Here is an 18796-nt window from a genome sequence, read left to right on the forward strand (position 1 = left end):
GGGGGAAGTGCTGTTAAAAGGTCTACCCACAGAGACTTATGGTTGTTGATGGATTCTAGAGTCCTCTGAGGGCTTTTAAGAAACTTGTTCAGATTTTTCTGATCCTAATCCTAGTATGTTGCTTATTAATCATAATTATTTATTTCATTGACTTACATTATGTAATTCACATTGAGTCTCAATGAGAAAGGTGGACTATACATACAGTAAATAAATCAACATAATGAATAAATAAAATATCCAAATTAGTGGCCATAACCAAATGAGATGTTTTATCCAAGCTATTTACAGGTGCACACATTCTAAATGTCACATCTGGTTGGACCCTGAGGATGGAACTGGTGGCAGTGACTATTTGTCTATAAGAGAAGGAGAGAAAACAGCTCTCCCAAGATGGGCAACTACTAAGAAAGCAGCAATACTCAAAGGGAGATTTTTTTTAAAAAAATGTTCTGCTTCTAAAAAATGCACACCTTTTTCCTTTGCACTTAGATAATCAATTAGTGATTAGATTAAGAATTCTGTCTCAGAAAAAAAAGATGGCACATGATAGTAGTATATTATACATGGTATGGAGTAAGTGGATATAGCACATTTTTCTCCCTCTCCCATAATGCTAGAACTCAAGGGCACCTAAAGAAATTGATAGGTAATTAATTCAGAACAGATACAAGGAAACACTTCTACTCAACAGATAATTATTGTGGAATTCACTGCCAGTAAATGTAGTGATGTCCATGAACAGATTCATGGAAAACTGATCCATCAGTGGGTACTAGCCATGGTGACCAAAGGTAACCTTCCCTGGAGAGGCAGTGTAGAATTTTATTTCCAAATAAACAAATAATATTCAGTGGAAGAAAATTTCTAAGTACCAGTGCAAAGAGGCAATGGCAAGAGAAGGCCCTGGCCTCTATCAGCTGTTTTGTTTGTTTTTTTATCCTGCAGAGCAACTGGTTCTGTCACTGTATGAAACAGACTGCTGGACTAGATGGACAATGGGTCTGATCCAGCAGGATTTATCTTATGTTTTTAGACCATAAGGAAATTGCTTTTCATTTCTCTTTGGCCCTGTTGCCCATTCTTGGAGCATATGTTGTTCATGATGCAGTTTTAACAGAAATGCAATACTGATTTTATTAATGTGACTTGAACTTGGGGGGACTGAAGCACAAAGGCTTTAACTTGTCTATTGTCACTAAGTGAATTCTTGGCTGTTTAGGGCTTGTTCTCCTTAGCCACTGGAGCACAGAGAATGTTATATGAACTTACTGTATTATATGAAATGTAATCCTTTCTTCCTGTCTACCTGTTCTCTCATGTTGAGTTTAAATGCACTTATGTTTGGAAAGTGCTTCAAGATGCTTGGAAAACTGTAATTATTCATGACTCAAACTTTTATTGATTATTTCGACTAGTAGAGCACAGCTGCAGTGCATTTTTTGGTCACTGAATGCATCATCTTATTTGTAAGGATGGGAGGAGGGAGAGAAACAGATGGCTCATATCTCTGTGTTTTGATATCTAACCATTCTAAATCTTTTTATAATTTAACTTCTGCCAACTATTGTTAGAACTGGCAAGAGGAAAAAATATCATTTAAGAAAACCAGAAAATACACAAACAGCTGCAATTATAGTCATTTCTGGAGGGAAAGCTTGAAGGAGAAGCAAAAAAGAAGCAACTGTTATTTTGAGCAGCTAAATGTGTTGTGTATTTTCTCCCCAGTGTATTTGATTTCCTGTTCATCATCAGTAAAATAAGAGGTATGCTTTGCAGATGGCTCCTCTGTGTATAGGATAGATGTGTATGGTTTCAATTTTGCATGCTAGCCAGCAGTGACCGGATTTGTGAGAGGACAAGGTCATACATAGTTCAGCACCAGCAAGAAGCCTGTCTCAAAAACATTTACAGTTGATTTAGAAACCATGAACATATGTTTCAGTCTCCCAAGTCAGAACTACAAGAACTACCTCTGAAACAAACCAATGGCTGGTCAATTGTAGCCCTTGCTCCTGAAAATTACTAGTATGGTTACTAATATTGTTCTCCATATGTTTTACATCCTCACTCCACCACACACACACAAATCCCTATGCTTCATTTCCCCAATTACTGTGAATTTCAAAGCATATTTAGGATGACTGGGGAAGGCAACGGCAAACCACCCCGTAACAAAAAGTCTGCCAAGAAAACGGTGTGATGTGACATCACCCCATGGGTCAGTAACAACTCGGTGTTTGTACAGGGGACTACTTTTACCTTTATGGTTGCTGGACAACTATAGTTACAATCTGGAAGTGACAGGGTACTTGAATAATGATCCCTCTGCCTCTCTTGAGTTTTAACTCTTACATTTAGGATAAGTGTGACTGGAAAGACTTCAGCTCCTGCCAGTATACCTTGATTAAAATATGCTCACATTTCTAGCACATATATTTATGAAGTGGCTAATCTAAAGCTATGATGGTAGGATGGAGGCCATACTCCATGACAGAGCATCTGCATCTTCCTAGTGCATAGATTGTTACAGGTTCTAGCCTTGATATCTCCAGTTAAAAGTATCACTTGTAGGGTGGCCAGATCGTCCCGCCCACCCGGGAAAGTCCCGCCCCTGCCCCCAAATTCCCGCCTCACGGGTTGGCTAACCCGGGACCACTGAAATCCCGGGTTCGCCAAAATCCCGAGGAGGAGTTGGAGGAGGAGGAAGATCTGGAAGAGGAGTTGGAATTGGAGGAGGACTGGAGGAAGATCTGGAGGCGGAGGAGGAGTTGGAGGAGGAGGAAGCCCTGGCGGGGCTCTTCGGCTGCAGCGCATGCCGGGGCTTCCCGCTGGAGCCGGTGGTGGCGTCGTGCGGCCACGTGTTCTGCCAGCACTGCCTGGTGCATGGGGGCGCTACTGCAGCGTGTGCCGCACGCGGCTGGTGCGAAGGCCTCCTCCCGCCGTGGCCGTGCAGCTGAGCCGCCTAGCCAAGCGCTGCTTCCCACGCCACTCCCGCAGGGCGCCCACCTGGCAGCACCTCCGACGCCTCCTCGACCAGCGCCGCTTCCCCGAAGCCGCCGAGGCCGCCACTCGCGCCCTGCGAGACGGTAAGCCCCCCCCCCCGAGGAAGGCAGGCAGGCAGGGAAGGAGGGGGCTGAAAGCGGGGGCGGGGCGGCTGGCGGGAGGGGGCAGCCGGCCTTCCTTCCTTCCTTCCTTCCTTCCCTCCCTCCCTCCCTCCCTCCCTCCTTCCTTCCTTCCTTCCCTCCCTCCCTCTTTCCCTCCCTCCCTCCCTCATTTGGGGGAAATGATGTCACATGAAGTGATGTCACTTCCTGCTTCTGGCAGGTGGCACGGGGGAAACGATGTCACAGGAAGTGATGTCACTTCCTGTTTCCGGTGGTGGCATGACGTCACCGGAAGTGACATCACTTCCTGTTTGCGGCGGCGCGCGCTTTGCGCGCGCACACACACACATTCATTCCCCTCTCAAGGTGTCCCTGGCTGGCCTGCAGATATTATGGCCACCCTAAGTTGGTGGGTGATATGAATGACCTCTGTCTGAGATCATGAAGAGCCATTTCCAGCCAAGAGTTGACAATACTGACCTTGCAAGACCAATGGTCTGACTCTGTACATTTCCTGATTAATGTGTTTGTGATATACAGAGAAAGGATTATCCCCAAATCCATCTTGTTCAGAATCACCTGAGGAACTGCTGTCAAGTTAGTGATCCCTATTGTATGGGTACTTTCATTTGGGTAAAGAACAATCCAAATTTTGATTTCGCACATCGACCAACATGTCCAGTCTTCCTCCAAAAACAAGATAGTTTATTCTTCCTACTTTGCATTACAAAAAACTGTGGCCAATTATACTGAAGTTTTGTCCTCAACACAGCAGGTAATGAATATTATTATATAATAGGAGATTTTATCTCTCTTTCCACTGTACATTCTTCCAGTGATTTATTTGAAATGGTATACTTGTGTTACAATATAGAATTGTAATTATTAGAGAACCATCTTGGTATAGTGGTTAAGTGTGCAGACTCTTATCTGGGAGAACCGGGTTTGATTCCCCACTCCTCCACTTGCAGCTGCTGGAATAGCCTTGGGTTCAGCCACAGCTCTCACAGAAGCTGACCTTTCAAGGACAGCTCTACAGTCCCACCTACCTCACAGGGTGCCTGTTGTGCAGGAGGAAGGTAAAGGAGATTGTAAGCTGCTCTGAGCCTCTGAGATTCAGATTGAAGGATGGGGTATAAATCCAATTTCTTATTGTTGTTGTTGTTGTTATTGTTGTTGTTGAGTTCTCTTGTATGAGCTGGAGTCTCTAGTTAGATTAACAGACCTTTGTACTCTACATGTCTGATAGGCTTCCCAGTCTCCAGATACCAGTGGGGAATCCCCCGGTTTTACAGGCTCCACCCCGCCCCCAGCCAGCTGGCCAGCAGGGCAAAGCCCCGCCTCATCAGCCAGAATGTTTGTTTAAATTCCACAGATATAAAAGCCTGCACATTCCTTATTTTAAAATGTGTGTGTGCACCTTTAAATTTGAGCAGGAAGTGAAAGCTTCGTGTAGAAGAACCAGCAGCAGAGCAATGTGAGAGCACAGTCCCTCAGTTTGTTTTGCTTTTGTTTCAGAGCAAGTAAGTGTGTGTGTGTGTGTGAGAGAGAGAGAGAAAGTGAGCACAGCCTCTATACTTTTCAGACGTCTTTGTGGAGGAACCAGAACCAGCAAGAGTGTGTGTGTGTGTGTGTTTGCTTGTTTTACATTGGTTCCAGAGTCTTTGTATAGGAACCTGCTTATGGGTTGTAGGAAAACTCCACCTCTCTCTCTTTTTATTTGACAGTGTTAGCCTGAAGAACAGCAGTTCCTGTGAGTAAAGCCCCAGTGAGATCACAAAAATGTGTGCTTGCAAATTCTGTGCATTTTGGCTGCTGTGTGTATGTTCACTTTCATTTACTAGAATTGCAGCCATTGGGGAATGAGGAAATGATAATGAACTGCACTGCTGTATTTTTATGTATTTATTTTGGGAATGGGAAAGTCTCCTGGTTCTGCCACAAAGTCTCCTGGCTGCACCCCCAAAGTCTCCTGGCTCCACCCTCAAAGTCCCCAGATATTTTTTGAATTAGACTTGGCAACCCTATTGTCTGAGTCCTTTTGAGTTCTGGCAGGATTACCCTGATTTCTGGCAGGATTACCCTTCCCTTATTCTGCCTTCTTTCCTTCTCACCAACCAGCCAACCTACCTTTATCTGTACCCCTGCCTTTAGCTTTCCCTCCTTTTCTCCCCATGCAGCCTCTATCTGGAAAAAAACTATGGCCCAGTTATAGAGTGCCAGCCACTAGGACAGGCTTGGACCACTTTTGCTGTGGGAGCTTGCAGAGGGCATCTTATTTTATCCTGTATCCCCCACTCCACACTATTTTCTCTTTCCCTCCTATTGGCAACTTCCATATCCTGAATTTTCCCTGCTTCTTTCTCCCTTTTCCATCCATCAACCAATCTCAAGGCTGTAGCCATTAGTGGAGGGCACAGGGGCAATGCCCCCTATAGAATCTGCAGCACCTTCACTCGATCTTCCTTAATCTCTTCCCCATGCCCCCTGCAAGATATGGCTCTGACTCATCTACCTTTTATCTGTCACCCATCTTCAGCTATATTTATTATTTCATTATTTCATTTATACTCCACATTTTCCAACAGTGGGAACCCAAAACGATTTATATCATTTTGTTTTTCTTCCATGTTGTCCTCACAACATTTTGTCCTCATAACTAGACTAGGTTGAGGATCTGTAATTGCCCAAGTTCTGCCCATTAGCTTCCATGGCAGAAAGGTGATTCAAATCTGGGTCTCTCACGTCCTAGTATGACCCTAACCACTACACCATTAAACTGCTGCATGGGGTGTCTGCTGCTGAACAGTAGCAAGCACCAAGGCTTGGAAGAGTCATGCAAGTTGGGGGGTTGCTAGTTGCCTGGAAGTTGTGCTACTAGACCTGGCCCTGAAGAATCTTTCCTTAAAAAGGGCTGAACCCCTTAACTTTCTTAAGCAAATAGGGAGTCCTTCAGGTATCCTGATCCCAAGCCATATAAGGCTTTAAAGGTCAACGTCAGCACCTTGAATTGTGCCTTGGCACGGACTGGAAACCAGTGTAGATGGGCCAGAGTAAATGGCCAAGACTGATAACCAGTATAGATATAGTGATAGTGATATGACCCACTCCTGTCAACATCCCAGCTGCAGAATTGAACGTTTCTGAACATTTGCTAGGGCAGACTCATGTACAGTGGATTACATTAATCTAGTCTGGATTGCTGCATGTACCAACAGTTGCCAGATCTTTTCTACACTTGAAAGGCTGCAGCTGGTTAACCAGCTGAAGTGGGTAAAAGGCTCTTCTCACAACAGTTACCACCCATATCTCCAGAAGCAGACCTTAGTCCAAGAATACCCCTGAACTACGGGTCTGTTCCTTCAAGGAAGTGCAACCTCATCCAGGATGGGTGATACCTTAAGTCCCAGATCAGACCTTCTGCTCACCAGTAGCACTTCCATCTTTTCAGGATTATATAGGTAAACATTCAAGAAACAGCAGACCACATAATCACAATGCTTACTCAGTAAGAGATAAGAAACTGGATTCTGCCAGAGATGGAAATTGCCAGAGATAGAAATATTGCCAGAGTTGGAAATAATGATTTCTATCATCCCACAGCAGACTTCTGAATCCCCACGAATACTGTTCCTGGGTAGTTCCCACCCCTCCCCTCCCCCCAGAATAGCATTGGGTGCATCAGAAGATTGGAGTGTGGAGATGAGACATTCGTGCTCTGCTAATAGAAATCCTTCTGAGAGATAATTTTTGGTGGGATTCAAGCCCAAATTATCTAATCAGTGCAACTGTGGAAGGCTTATCTTTATAAATATTTCTACTATAATAGATATTCATGTTAAGGAGGAACATATGATACCATGTTTGTTTGAAATAATAATTCAATCAAAGCTTTTATCCTAACGTTATATGTTGCTCCAATTATGGTGGTAAAAGTTATTGGATGGGAATTGAATAAAAGTGAGGTGAGATTGAAAACAGGTCCCAGACCTTGGTAGACTTGAACTTTTGTGGAAAACCTTGTTCTACAACCTTTTGCCTAATTGTACAGCTAGCTTTACTAGTCTTTGAGCATCAGAGAGTACAACCCTTTCACACCACTTGCTATGGCTTCCTTCAGCCAGTGGAAGAGAATTACTTTATACTGTTTGCCTCACTCTGATGATAACAGCCTAGCTTTCTCAACCCAAGCTCTTAAATTAGCACCTAGTAAATAGGGATCAAACCTAACATTAAGGAATTGGCTGCTGACTGTCAAGCCCAGGGGTATCACTGAATCATATACATATAACAGAAATATACCGATTAATATATTAGCTTTGTCTACAGTGCTGTTATTTTTTATATCATTTTTTTAAAAGAAAAACTTAAGATTTAGGGGACATTTGTTGAAAATGTTATTCCTTTGGTGACCTATAGTAGATTAAAGGCTAAGAATCACTGAAATAATCTGTGGATCATAGAATCATAGAGTTCAAAGGTACCTCCAGGGTCATCTAGTCCAACCCTCTGCACAATGCAGGAAATTCACAAATACCTCCCCCCCCCCCCCCGAGACCCAATGACACCTGCTCCATGCCCAGCACTGCACTGGCTTGTGGAACAGTCCCTTAGTAAAGATGTGGGCCAACATCATCATCAGCTAACATCAGTGCTAAAACGCCTGTGCTCAAGCTGTAGCCAGTTTGGTATCTATAGAACCTTCCAGGATGCTTCTGCTCCTGTCAGGATGACTCATGTGTAGTCCACAACACAATTCTCACAGAGGTCATTCAGGTGCTTGGACCTGAGATGTATATTTCTGCTGATGCAGTTCAATTGTATATGCTCACAAGCAGCCTCTACTGCAGTAAGATTCATGTGTACATATTTGCTAAACATTCAAGTGCACACATCTAGGAAACACAGACTGATCACATTTCCCAGGCATGTATGGAACTCACAGATTTGCTGTGAAGTTGCTCTGGAAAATATTGGTTTCCTAGATCTCATAGTAAGAAGGAGCAATAGTTTGCCACAGATGACTATACATATCATGCTTACCTCCAACAGACTAGCAGCCACACAGAACCAGTGGGTGCTTTAATAATGAGATAAAAGTATAGAATCTATTTCTAATACTATGCTTTGGTTAGGACAGTATAACAACAATTTGAATGAATAAATACAATTTACATTTTATATCTCATCAAAGAAATAATTTTCTTTTCTTGAATAATGTAAACTTTATCAAGCCAGCAGGATACTCTGAAAAAATCTACTCCTCTGCCCTCCCCCTCAACTCCTTGAAGCTTTTGCAATAAATAATTGGAAACAGATTTTGCACAGAGCAGGACAGACAACGCTGGTGGGAATTATTCTGTCAGAAGTAGAACATGAAAGGCATGCAGAAATTCTTCTGCCATAACAGTCAATATTACCATAGGCAACAAACATTTAAAAATACAAGAGGGCTATGAATCACAAACTGATCCTGTAGTATAACTGACCAACTGTACCAGCTACGTGTGTGCAAGCAAGCAGCCTTCAAAGTGAACCCTGGGAAAATGATTATAGATGAAACAGTTTTTCACAAGTGAGTTAGGCAGAAATGTCCCAGACTTCTGTCTGACTACTTAAGCTTTGCCTTAAAATAAAACAAAATTACATGTGCATCTGACATGTGATAACGCGCCCCCCCCCCCCACACACACACACTTTTGTCACTTTCAAGAAGTTGCCCCAGTGGTCAGAAGTGGGAATAGAGCTGTCATAGTCTACTGTGATTCTGTCTCCCTTGATGGGTATCCTGTCCAACAGTCATTGTATACTGATTGTTTGCATCTAGTGCTGGGTCCAAGGGGACAGGAATTATGAATAAGGTAGATGGGATGGGAGTGGCTGAAGGGATGACTGAGAAGCTCAAAATATATATTTTATTTCAAATATATATTTATAATATATATATTAGCTAACAAGAAGAGAGGGAGAGAAGGGGGCATGGTATAGCCCAATCTCATCAGATCTCAGAAGCTAAGCAGAGTCTGTTTTTGGATGGGAGACAACCAAGGGAGATCTTGCAAAGAAGGAAGAAAAGGAGAAGAAAGAAGAAGAAGAAAGGAAGGAAGGAAGGCAATAGCAAACTATCTCTGCTTCTCACTTATCTTGAAAGCCCCTTGCTGGGCTTGATTGCCCTTTATGCACAGAACATGAAGATGAAGCCACAGACAAGATACAAAACCAACCAGCAACTACTGTAACCACAAAGATACTACAGGAAGGAACCTTGGACTGAGCTAGCTGCTAGCAAAAGCCAAACTGAACTGGAAGTGCAACTGCTCTGAGACTGAATTCCTGCACTTCCTAGAAAGGCCAATACACTGACTGCAACCCTCCCCCTTAGCTCATATAATCTTGATTATATGTGAGAGGGACTCTAATTCTGCTTGCTGCGAACTCAGATAATGCTTTAGGGCTGATAGACTCCCACTTAATGCATCAGAAGGTTCTGGCCCTTTTTGATCAATGTCATGTTCTATGTTGACATGTCTTTGGCCCACCAGTGGCAATCTTGGCGTATGCCTCCTCATAGACCCCCTCACATTTTAATCATAGCACATGCACATCTGATGGCTCACTATGCAATTTGAAGCACCCTTCTAAGGCCACTGATGTCAATAGATTTAGAAGGCTGTAATTCTGCTTGAAGGTAAAGGTAAAAGAAGAAGGGGATGGCAAAGGATGAGATGGTTATACGGTGTTATCAATGCAATGAACATGAATTTGAGTGAACTTAGGAGGATGGTGGAAGATAGAAGGGATTTGCATGATGTGGTCCATGGGGTCTCAAAGAGTCAGACTCAACTGTGCAACTGAACAACAACTCTGTTTAAGACTTAGACACCAGATAATCATGTGCTATCGCACAGTCTATCACTGTTAGTCTGTTAGGCTAGTTGACCTGTTAGGCTAGTTGACCTGATACCATTTATTTTAAGTAAGGACATTTTAATAACAATATCAGGAACAGCATTATTTTTTCTGGCATATTATTCTCCATTTTGTCAAATATACTATGAGCCTTATCTTGCTAAAAAAGTTTAATCTGTGTTCACAAAGAATTTTAATGATGCCACTAAAGGCTGTAGTCCTTTAAGTTCAGACTATAAACCAAAGAAGAATCCCCCCTTCCCCTACCTTCTGCTATTGCTGTGCATACTCAGTAGAAGTCCCATGGTCTGAGAAGTGGGGTTAGGACATTCTCAGTTATATTTTATTGTCCCTCTCAATGACATTGTAAACAACACACCAGGATTCCAACCATTTCCAGTTGATTGAGCTCAGTAACCCAATTTATGTGCTGATGAATCAGTGAATAACTTGATTTGTCTACACCTGATTCCAAGGCAAAACCATCACTACAAAAATCTCACAGAAATAAATCCCTGCTTTCCTTATTTCCCATCATCCCAATCTATGTAAATAACAAGTATAGGCATTAGAAAGGGCCATTATAAGGAGCATGAAGTACATATGTCTCTCTCATATTCCCACAATCTCTGCGTCATATGACTTATTGATAAACTGAAAAAAATACACACACACAGACATAATTTTCTAGTAATAATAACAATCATATTATTACACAGATGAAAGACTGGAAATGTTAATAGTGCCTTTGTAGTAGTGCCTGTTAGGAGTAGGAGTAGTGCCTTTGTAGTAGTGCCTGGTGGTTTTGCAGTAGTACAATATCTCAGTGGCAGAAAGCTCCTTGATCCTTGAATTAAATTACAAAGAAGAATCTAGCTGGGTTGAAGGTTGTAGTTAATATACTTGGTGATAATGTATTAAAAAGAAAAAAAGAGAAAGCTCTTTAAACAAACAAAACAGAAGCAAAGAAGGGTGTAATATATAAGTGGGAAAATGTGAAATAAACCACTTTGGATCCACTAAGCAAAAATGAGAAATATATTAAATAATAGATACAATATTAGATAACAATGTCAATTTTCACTACATAAATAGTATCAAACACATTAAAGAAAAAGACAGCATTAAGTAACAATTGAAAGTTGATTCAAATATAATTCATCTAAAAATTCAGAGGAGGAAATTCCATAACGGTATACTAACAGCTTTGTTTTGAATATTCTTTTTCAATGTGCACACTGATTTCTTTTTTAAAAGTTATGAAGGAAAAAAAATCTAGTTTTTTTTTTTTACAAGCAGTAGGATTAATCAACTATAACGCATATAGATAACAACCAACACTGAAGAGACATTAGTTAGAACTTACATGTAGGTCTTTTAAATTCTTGAAATCGCCATCCCTGATTTCAGTTATTTTATTGTTCTGTAAGTCTAGAAGAGTAGTATCTGAGGGAAGATCCTTTGGGACTTGATCCAGGCCTGTAATTATGAAATAAAGATAAACAGCTTATCATAAATAAAACCAAAATGCCTGAAAGAACAATTGAAGCTGTCTTATACTGACTCAGACCAGTTGGTCTATCAGAGCCATCGTATTTACTCTGGCAAGCAATAGCTTTTCAGGGTCTCCAGGGTCTTACATCAGCTAATACCTGAACTTTTAAATTGATGCTGGCAATTGAACCTGTGACTTTCTCCATGCAAAACAGATGATCAACCACTAGGTATGGACACGAACCAGAAAAAATGTGATTCACTTCAGTTCATGGCATGCCTGGTGTGTGAGCCACAAACCATCATGAATTTTTAGATGTCAAACAAACTGGTTTGGTTCATGAGGCTCATGAAGTGGTAGAGCACACACACACCAGTATGCAAAAAACTCCAATCTGATCTCTTTTTTTTTGAGAAAGTTACTATCTTGATGGACCAGGGGAATGCTGTAGACATAGTTTATCTTGATTTCAGTAAGGCTTTTGATAAGGTTCCACATACTATCCTTGTTGACAAGTTGGTAAAATGTGGTTTGGATCCTCTGTTAATGAATCTATAACTGGTTGACAGATCACACCCAAATAGTGCCAGTTAATGGTTCCTCATCCTCTTGGAGAGGAGTGGCAAGTGGAGTACTTCAGAGATCTGTCCTGGGACCTGTTTTGTTCAACATCTTTAGAAATGATTTGGATGAAGGAATAGAGGGAATGCTTATTAAATTTGCAGATGATACTATATTGAGAGGGGTAGCAATTTTTTTTTTATTGTATTGGATTTATATCCTGCCCTCCCCGCCGAAGCAGGCTCAGGGTGGCTCACAACAATAAAATCATTTACAATTTTGAACTTTAACAGTTAAAAACATTAAACAGATTAAACAGTGAACAATTTAAAACATTAAAAGCAATTTGGTGCTACTGTTATTTCCAGTGTATTCTTTAGGTATCTTCATAGAGCCAGTTTGGTGTGGAGAGCCAGTTTGGTGTAGTGGTTAAGTGTGTGGACTCTTATCTGGGAGAACCGTGTTTGATTCCCCACTCCTCCACTTGCACCTGCTGGCATGGTCTTGGGTCAGCCAGAGCTCTAGCAGAGGTTGTCCTTGAAAGGGCAGCTGCTGTGAGAGCCCTCTCCAGCCCCACCCACCTCACAGGGTGTCTGTTGTGGGGGAGGAAGGTAAAGGAGATTGTGAGCCGCTCTGAGACTCTTCGGAGTGGAGTAGGGTGGCCATAATATCTGCAGGCCAGCCAGGGACACCTTGAGGGGGGAAGGAATGTGTGTGCCCGTCGAAGCAGCCTGTCACTAATAACACAGGTCGAGATGCAGGACAGGAACCCGGAAGTGACCGACAGGCTGCTTCAGCGGGCCGCTGCGCCGGCCCCCTGGGTCCCACAACGATGGGACCGATGCCACAGGGATGGGCTCGAAACACTCTATAACCCCTCAAAAGAACAGCAGTCTAGCTCGCTTCCCCCGAGCCCTGCCGCCATAAGCCTCAAGGGGGCTCATTTTGCGGCATCTCCCGGCGGGAGGGTGGCACCCGCACGGGACACATATCAAATGAAACAGGGGGCGCAGGGCTATCAGAAACAGCTGGCGGAGGGAGTCGGGAGACCACCCCACTGGGGGATCCACACCCCGAAAGTGATGAAGGTGGTGCAGATAGAGCCAACAGAGCAAACAGGACGAAATAAATAGGCTGCATTATGCAGCACAGTTGAAAAAGTGCCTTATCCCATATACTGATGAAGTAAATACAGGATTTGAGAACAAAATTGCACCAGAAGACACAAACACAAAGCTCCCTTACACTGAATCAGTGCTTGGGTCCACCAAAGTCAGTATTGTCTACTCCAGGGGTGGCCAGAGTTGCTTAACAAAAGAGCAACACAGAATAAAGGTCAGATGTTTGAGAGCCGCAAGACATGAACATCGGATATTTGAAAGCCAAGGAAGGAAGGAAGGAAGGAAGGAAGGAAGGAGGGAAGGAGGGAAGGAGGGAGGGAAGGAAGGGAAGGAAGGGAGGAGGGAGGGAGGGAAGGAAGGAAGGAGGGAGGGAGGGAGGGAAGGAAGGAAGGAAGGAAGGAAGGAAGGAAGGAAGGAAGGAAGGAAGGAAGGAAGGAAGGAAGGAAGGAAGGAAGGAAGGAAGGAAAGAAAGAGGGAGGGAGGAAGGAGGGAGGGAGGGAGGGAAGGAGGGAGGGAGGGAAGGAAGGAAGAAAGGAAGGAAGGAAGGAAGGAGGGAGGAAGGAGGGAGGGAAGGGAGGAGGGAGGGAGGGAAGGAAGGAAGAAAGGAAGGAAGGAGGGAGGGAGGAAGGAGGGAGGGAGGGAAGGGAGGAAGGGAGGGAAGGAAGGAAGGAAGGAAGGAGGGAGGGAGGGAAGGAAGGAGGGAGGGAAGGAAGGAGGGAGGGAAGGAAGGAGGGAGGGAAGGAAGGAGGGAAGAAGGAAGAAAGGAAGGGAGGAGGGAGGGAAGGAGGGAAGGAAGAAAGGAAGGAAGAAGGGAGGAAGGAGGGAGGGAGGGAAGGAAGGGAGGAGGGAGGGAGGGAAGGAGGGAAGAAAGGAAGGAAGGAGGGAGGGAGGGAGAGAGGGAGGGAAGGAAGGAAGGGAGGAGGGAGGGAGGGAGGGAGGGAGGGAAGGAAGGAAGGAAGGAAGGAAGGAAGGAAGGAAGGAAGGAAGGAAGGAAGGAAGGAAGGAAGGAAGGAAGGCCGCCCCCTCCCGCCAGCCACCCCCCCCCCCCCCGCTTTCGGCCCCCTCCCTCCCTGCCTGCCTGCTTACCTTCTTCCAGGGCGGGTGGCGGCCTCCCCTCCGGGTGGGAGGGCTGGCCAGGAGGCGCAGCGGCAGCTGGTGCTGCTGGCGGCGCTGCTGGCGGGGCTGGCGGCGGCTGAGGAGGAGGCGGCCGAGCCCACCGACCCAGGGCCTCCCGCCACGCCACCGCCGCAGACGCCCACCTCCCGCTCCGGCTGCCGCCTCCCCCCCGCGGGCCTCCAGCGACCAGCGCCGGCCTCTCCGCCGCCTCCCCGGCCTCTGCCACCGCCGCCGGGCCACGCGCGGGGGCCTCCAGAGACCAGCGCCGGCCTCTCCACCGCCTCCCCAGCCTCCGCCACCGCTGCCGGGCCGCGCGCGCGGGCGGGGAAGGAGGCGAGGGAGGGAGGGAGCATCCCCGCGCATGCGCAGAGCCCGCCACACCGCCGCAAATCGTCGTGCGCACGCGCAGGGACACTCCCTCCCTCACTCGCCGCCTTCCCCGCCCGCGCGTGCGGCCCGCCGGCTCTCTGGCTGGCTAAACCGGGATCTCTAATTGTCCCAGTATAGCCAGCCTGGGAGGCGGGAATTTGCGGCCAGAATCGGGACTTTCCCGGGCAACCGGGACGATCTGGCCACCCTAGGGCGGGATATAAATCCAATATCTTCTTCTTCATATCTCAGTTAAAGGCGAGTTGAAACAAAGTTGTCTTACAAGCCTTGCGGAACTGGGGAATGCCCCACAAGGCTCTTACTTCTTCTGGGAGTTGGTTCCAGCAATAGGGGGCCGCTACAGAGAAGGCTCTTTCTCTCATGATCTTCAATCTTGCCTCCCTCAGCCCAGGATGCAAGATTGAAGATCATGAAAGAAAGAGCTTTTTCTATACATTAGAAGGACAAAGACAGCATACAGGATGATCTAGACAGGCTGGAAAACTGAGCTAAAACAAAAAAATTTAACAGGGATAAATGTAAAGTACTGAATTTAGGTAGAAAAAAATCAAATGTATCATTATAGGATGGGGGAGACTTGTCTTGGCAGTAGTATATGTGAAAAAGATCTAGGGGTCTTAGTGGACATAAGTCAGCAGTGTAATGCAGTGGCTAAAAAGGCAAATTCAATTTTGGGCTGTATTGACAAAAATATAGTGTCCAAACCAAGCAAAGTGATGGTATCAATTTACTCTGCTCTGGTTAGACCTCACCTAGAGCATTGTGTTCAGTTTTGGGCACTACAATTTAAGAAGGATATAGACAAGCTGGAACATGTCCAGAGGAGGGCAACAAAGATGACGAGGGGTCTGGAGACCAATTCCTATGAGGAAAGGTTGAAGGCATTCAGTATGTTTACCCTGGAGAGGAGATAATTAAGTACAAGTACTGCAGAGTTGTTTTCTGTTGCCTCAGAATTTCAGACCAGAATCAATGGGTTGAAACTAAATCAAAAGAGTTTTTGGCTAAACATTAGGAAGAACGTCTTAACAGAACAATTCCTCAGTGGAACAGACTTCCTTCGGAGGTGGTGGGCTCTCCTTCCTTGGAGGTTTTAAAATAGAGACTAGATAGTCATCTGACAGCAATGCTGATTCTGTGAATTTAGGCATATCATGAGAGGGAGGGCAGGAAGGTTTGTATCAGTGCTTAGTTCTTGTGGCTCTCTTACACACCCAGGAAAATGCTGATTGCCAAACTGGGATCATAGAATCATAGAGTTGGAAGGGACCCCCAGGGTCATCTAGTCCAACCCCCTGCACAATGCAGGAAACTCACAAGCACCTCCCCCTAAATTCACAGGATCTTCATTGCTGTCAGATGGTCATCTAGCCTCTGTTTAAAAACCTCCAAGGAAGGAGAGCCCACCACCTCCTGAGGAAGCCTGTTCTACTGAGGAATTGCTCTGTCAGGAAGTTCTTCCTAATGTTGAGCCAGAAACTCTTTTGATTTAATTTCAACCCATTGGTTCTGGTCCTACCTTCTGGGGCCACAGAAAACAATTCCACACCATCCTCTATATGACAGCCCTTCAAGTACTTGAAGATAGTGATCATATCACCTCTAAGGGAGCAGGAAAGTTTGGCCAGGAATCCTGGAAAGTTTTTGTTTTTTGCCATCTTCTGGGCATGGAGCAGGGGTCACTGGGGGGTGGGAGAGAGATATTTGTGAATTTCCTGCATTGTGCAGGGGGTTGGCCTAGATGACTTTGGAGGTCTTTTCCAACTCTATGATTCTATGTTCAGGAGGTTCAGGGATGTATAGTACAGACCCTGTGTAAGCTAATGACATCAAATTGCAGGAAACTTCCCCTTCATGCTCCTCTACAGATTGAACGTTGGGGGTTTGAGTTATGGCCCCCTAGATGCCCCTGGAAAGTGCTTTTGGGGAAAATGTCAGGCACAGCTTCAAAGGTGTATAGAATGTACCCCCTGCAAGCAATACACACAAAACATACAGGCTGGAGAATTCCATTACCACTCCTGTTGCTTTGAAGTTTGATCAAGTGGAGATAGTTTGTCTGGAAATGTATCCATTCATGAACCATCACCAATCTCTTAAAAGTTTGTGAGAAGTTGCCCTGATCTGGATAGCCCAGATAAGCCTGATCTCATCAGATCTCAGGACCTAAGCATGGTCAATTCTGGCAAGTATTTGCATGGGAGACCTCCAAGGAATACCAGGGCTGAGATGCAGGGGCTGGCAATAGCAAATCACCTCTCTGAATGTCCAAGCCCCACTAGGGGTCACCAGAAGTCAACCATGACTTCCAACTTGTGTGTGCACATAAATACTTACCAAGAGAGAGAGAGAGAGAGATTTTTTTATTAAAAGTTGTTCCATCACATAAATATAGCATGAAAATCTATTTTTGTAGCTAATACATCCGATCAACGATAGTCCAGTTCTCCATTATTGGAACTAAATCTTACATGCCCATTTAAAGTTCTCTGCTTTTGCAATATTCCCCATCAGATGGTGCGATCAGATGGGCTTTTTAGCCACCATAGCCACCCCCACCCCTGGATTGAAGGTGCACATATCTGTCCTCCAGGGACCACCCATCTTTACCCTGTCTTCCAACAGCCCAGAGACTGTAGTGTTTCCATGGTGCGTTTCCAACTCTCTGAATGGCTGGGGTGCACCATGGGCATATTGTGCACATGCAGGAGTGGTGTGAATTCTGCCCCACGCATATGCAGCCCATGGCTATCACAGGCACCATCTGAATTCCATAGCACATCTCTTTCTGGAGCAGCTTTTTCAAAGCCAAGAGACAGCAATGGCTAAATCCCCATCTGATCCCAGCCAATGTGTTTTATTAGTCACAAAAGCATTTCTTCCTTTCAGTTCTCACACTATGGAAGTATTTTATGAAAACATTTCAACTTATATTTCTCTCCCTATTCCTTTGCTTAGAGCAGTCACATATCTCTCAGGTTTCTCTTCTCCTGTTCGAACAAGTGAACAGGATGTCAAATCAAGATTTAAATGCAATGATTTATATTTGTATATTCTAATTATGGTCAGACCCTAAACTGTAATTCTAGATGATGTTCGGGGACCAGGTGCTGGAAACATTCCAAATGCTTTCTCTTAACTTCAGCCAGTAAGAATTGTTTTGAGAAGGGCTATGTTTGGATTCAGTTTCTAGATACATTTCTGAAGAGAGTAAATTGTATATAATCAGAGTAGTTAAAGCCTCTTGTGATTTATCCTTCTCCCATTACAGTAAACAGCTAAATTATCAGTGAGTGTAATAAGTATAATATCCAAGTATAATTAAAGAAAGTATCTAGCATGATTTTAAAATTTAGACTTTTTCATCTCTCAGTGTTCTCATATATATTCCCAACTAAAATGTTCAGTTTATTGGATCTGTAAAAATAACAAATTTCATAACTAAATTCTAACCTCTTCATTTTGAAATTGTAATTATATCCTGAGGAAGGGGATTGACAATGAAGAACAAATCTCTGGTTTAGTATGATTGCCAGAAGAACATAAAAGAGCTTAAATTAAAAACACTTGTTTGTATGATGATTCTCAGATAACTGACATGAAGCAATGGAAATAACTATTTAGAGTTAAATAACGTCAGCTGGCTTCACCCAAGTTTGCTTTTGTGCTATAAATCATTCTAATCAAAACATCTTGCATGCAGTGTTCTCTCTAAGTTGAGTTAGTGTGAGCTAGCTCACAGTGTTTTAGCCTCTGGCTCACACATTTTTGTCTTAGCTCAGGAAAAATGGCCTCAGAGCAAACTAATTTATGCTGTAGCTCACAACTTTAATGCCAGTAGCTCACAAAGTAGTTTTTGGCTCACAAATCTCAGCTTAGAGGGAGTATTGCTTGCATAGCAATAGGATACATTCTTTCTTATTTCAACAGAATCTGAAAACCTAGTTGCACAATTAAAAAAAAATCATACAATGATTTTTAAAATATCAATTTGAAGTGTACTTGACTGAGAATATATACTCAACTTGTTTCAGTATCTCTAGATACAAGAATAATATTCTTGGGTTCCCTCACTTTCTAATGTGACCAAATTATGG

At 44.0% G+C, this 18796-nt stretch overlaps 1 protein-coding gene across 1 annotated transcript in view; it reads right to left on the reverse strand.

Annotated features, from left to right (window-relative positions):
* DCN (decorin) overlaps nucleotides 1-18796 on the reverse strand; it is an 85884-nt gene that overhangs the window by 22985 nt on the left and 44103 nt on the right. Inside the window, exon 3 of the mRNA XM_060245178.1 lies at nucleotides 11383-11495. Coding sequence (XP_060101161.1) covers nucleotides 11383-11495 — 113 coding nt within the window. The remainder of the gene's footprint in view (nucleotides 1-11382; nucleotides 11496-18796) is intronic.

This window comes from Heteronotia binoei, chromosome 8, assembly GCF_032191835.1.
Source record: "Heteronotia binoei isolate CCM8104 ecotype False Entrance Well chromosome 8, APGP_CSIRO_Hbin_v1, whole genome shotgun sequence".
Classification (NCBI taxonomy): Eukaryota; Metazoa; Chordata; class Lepidosauria; order Squamata; family Gekkonidae; genus Heteronotia; species Heteronotia binoei.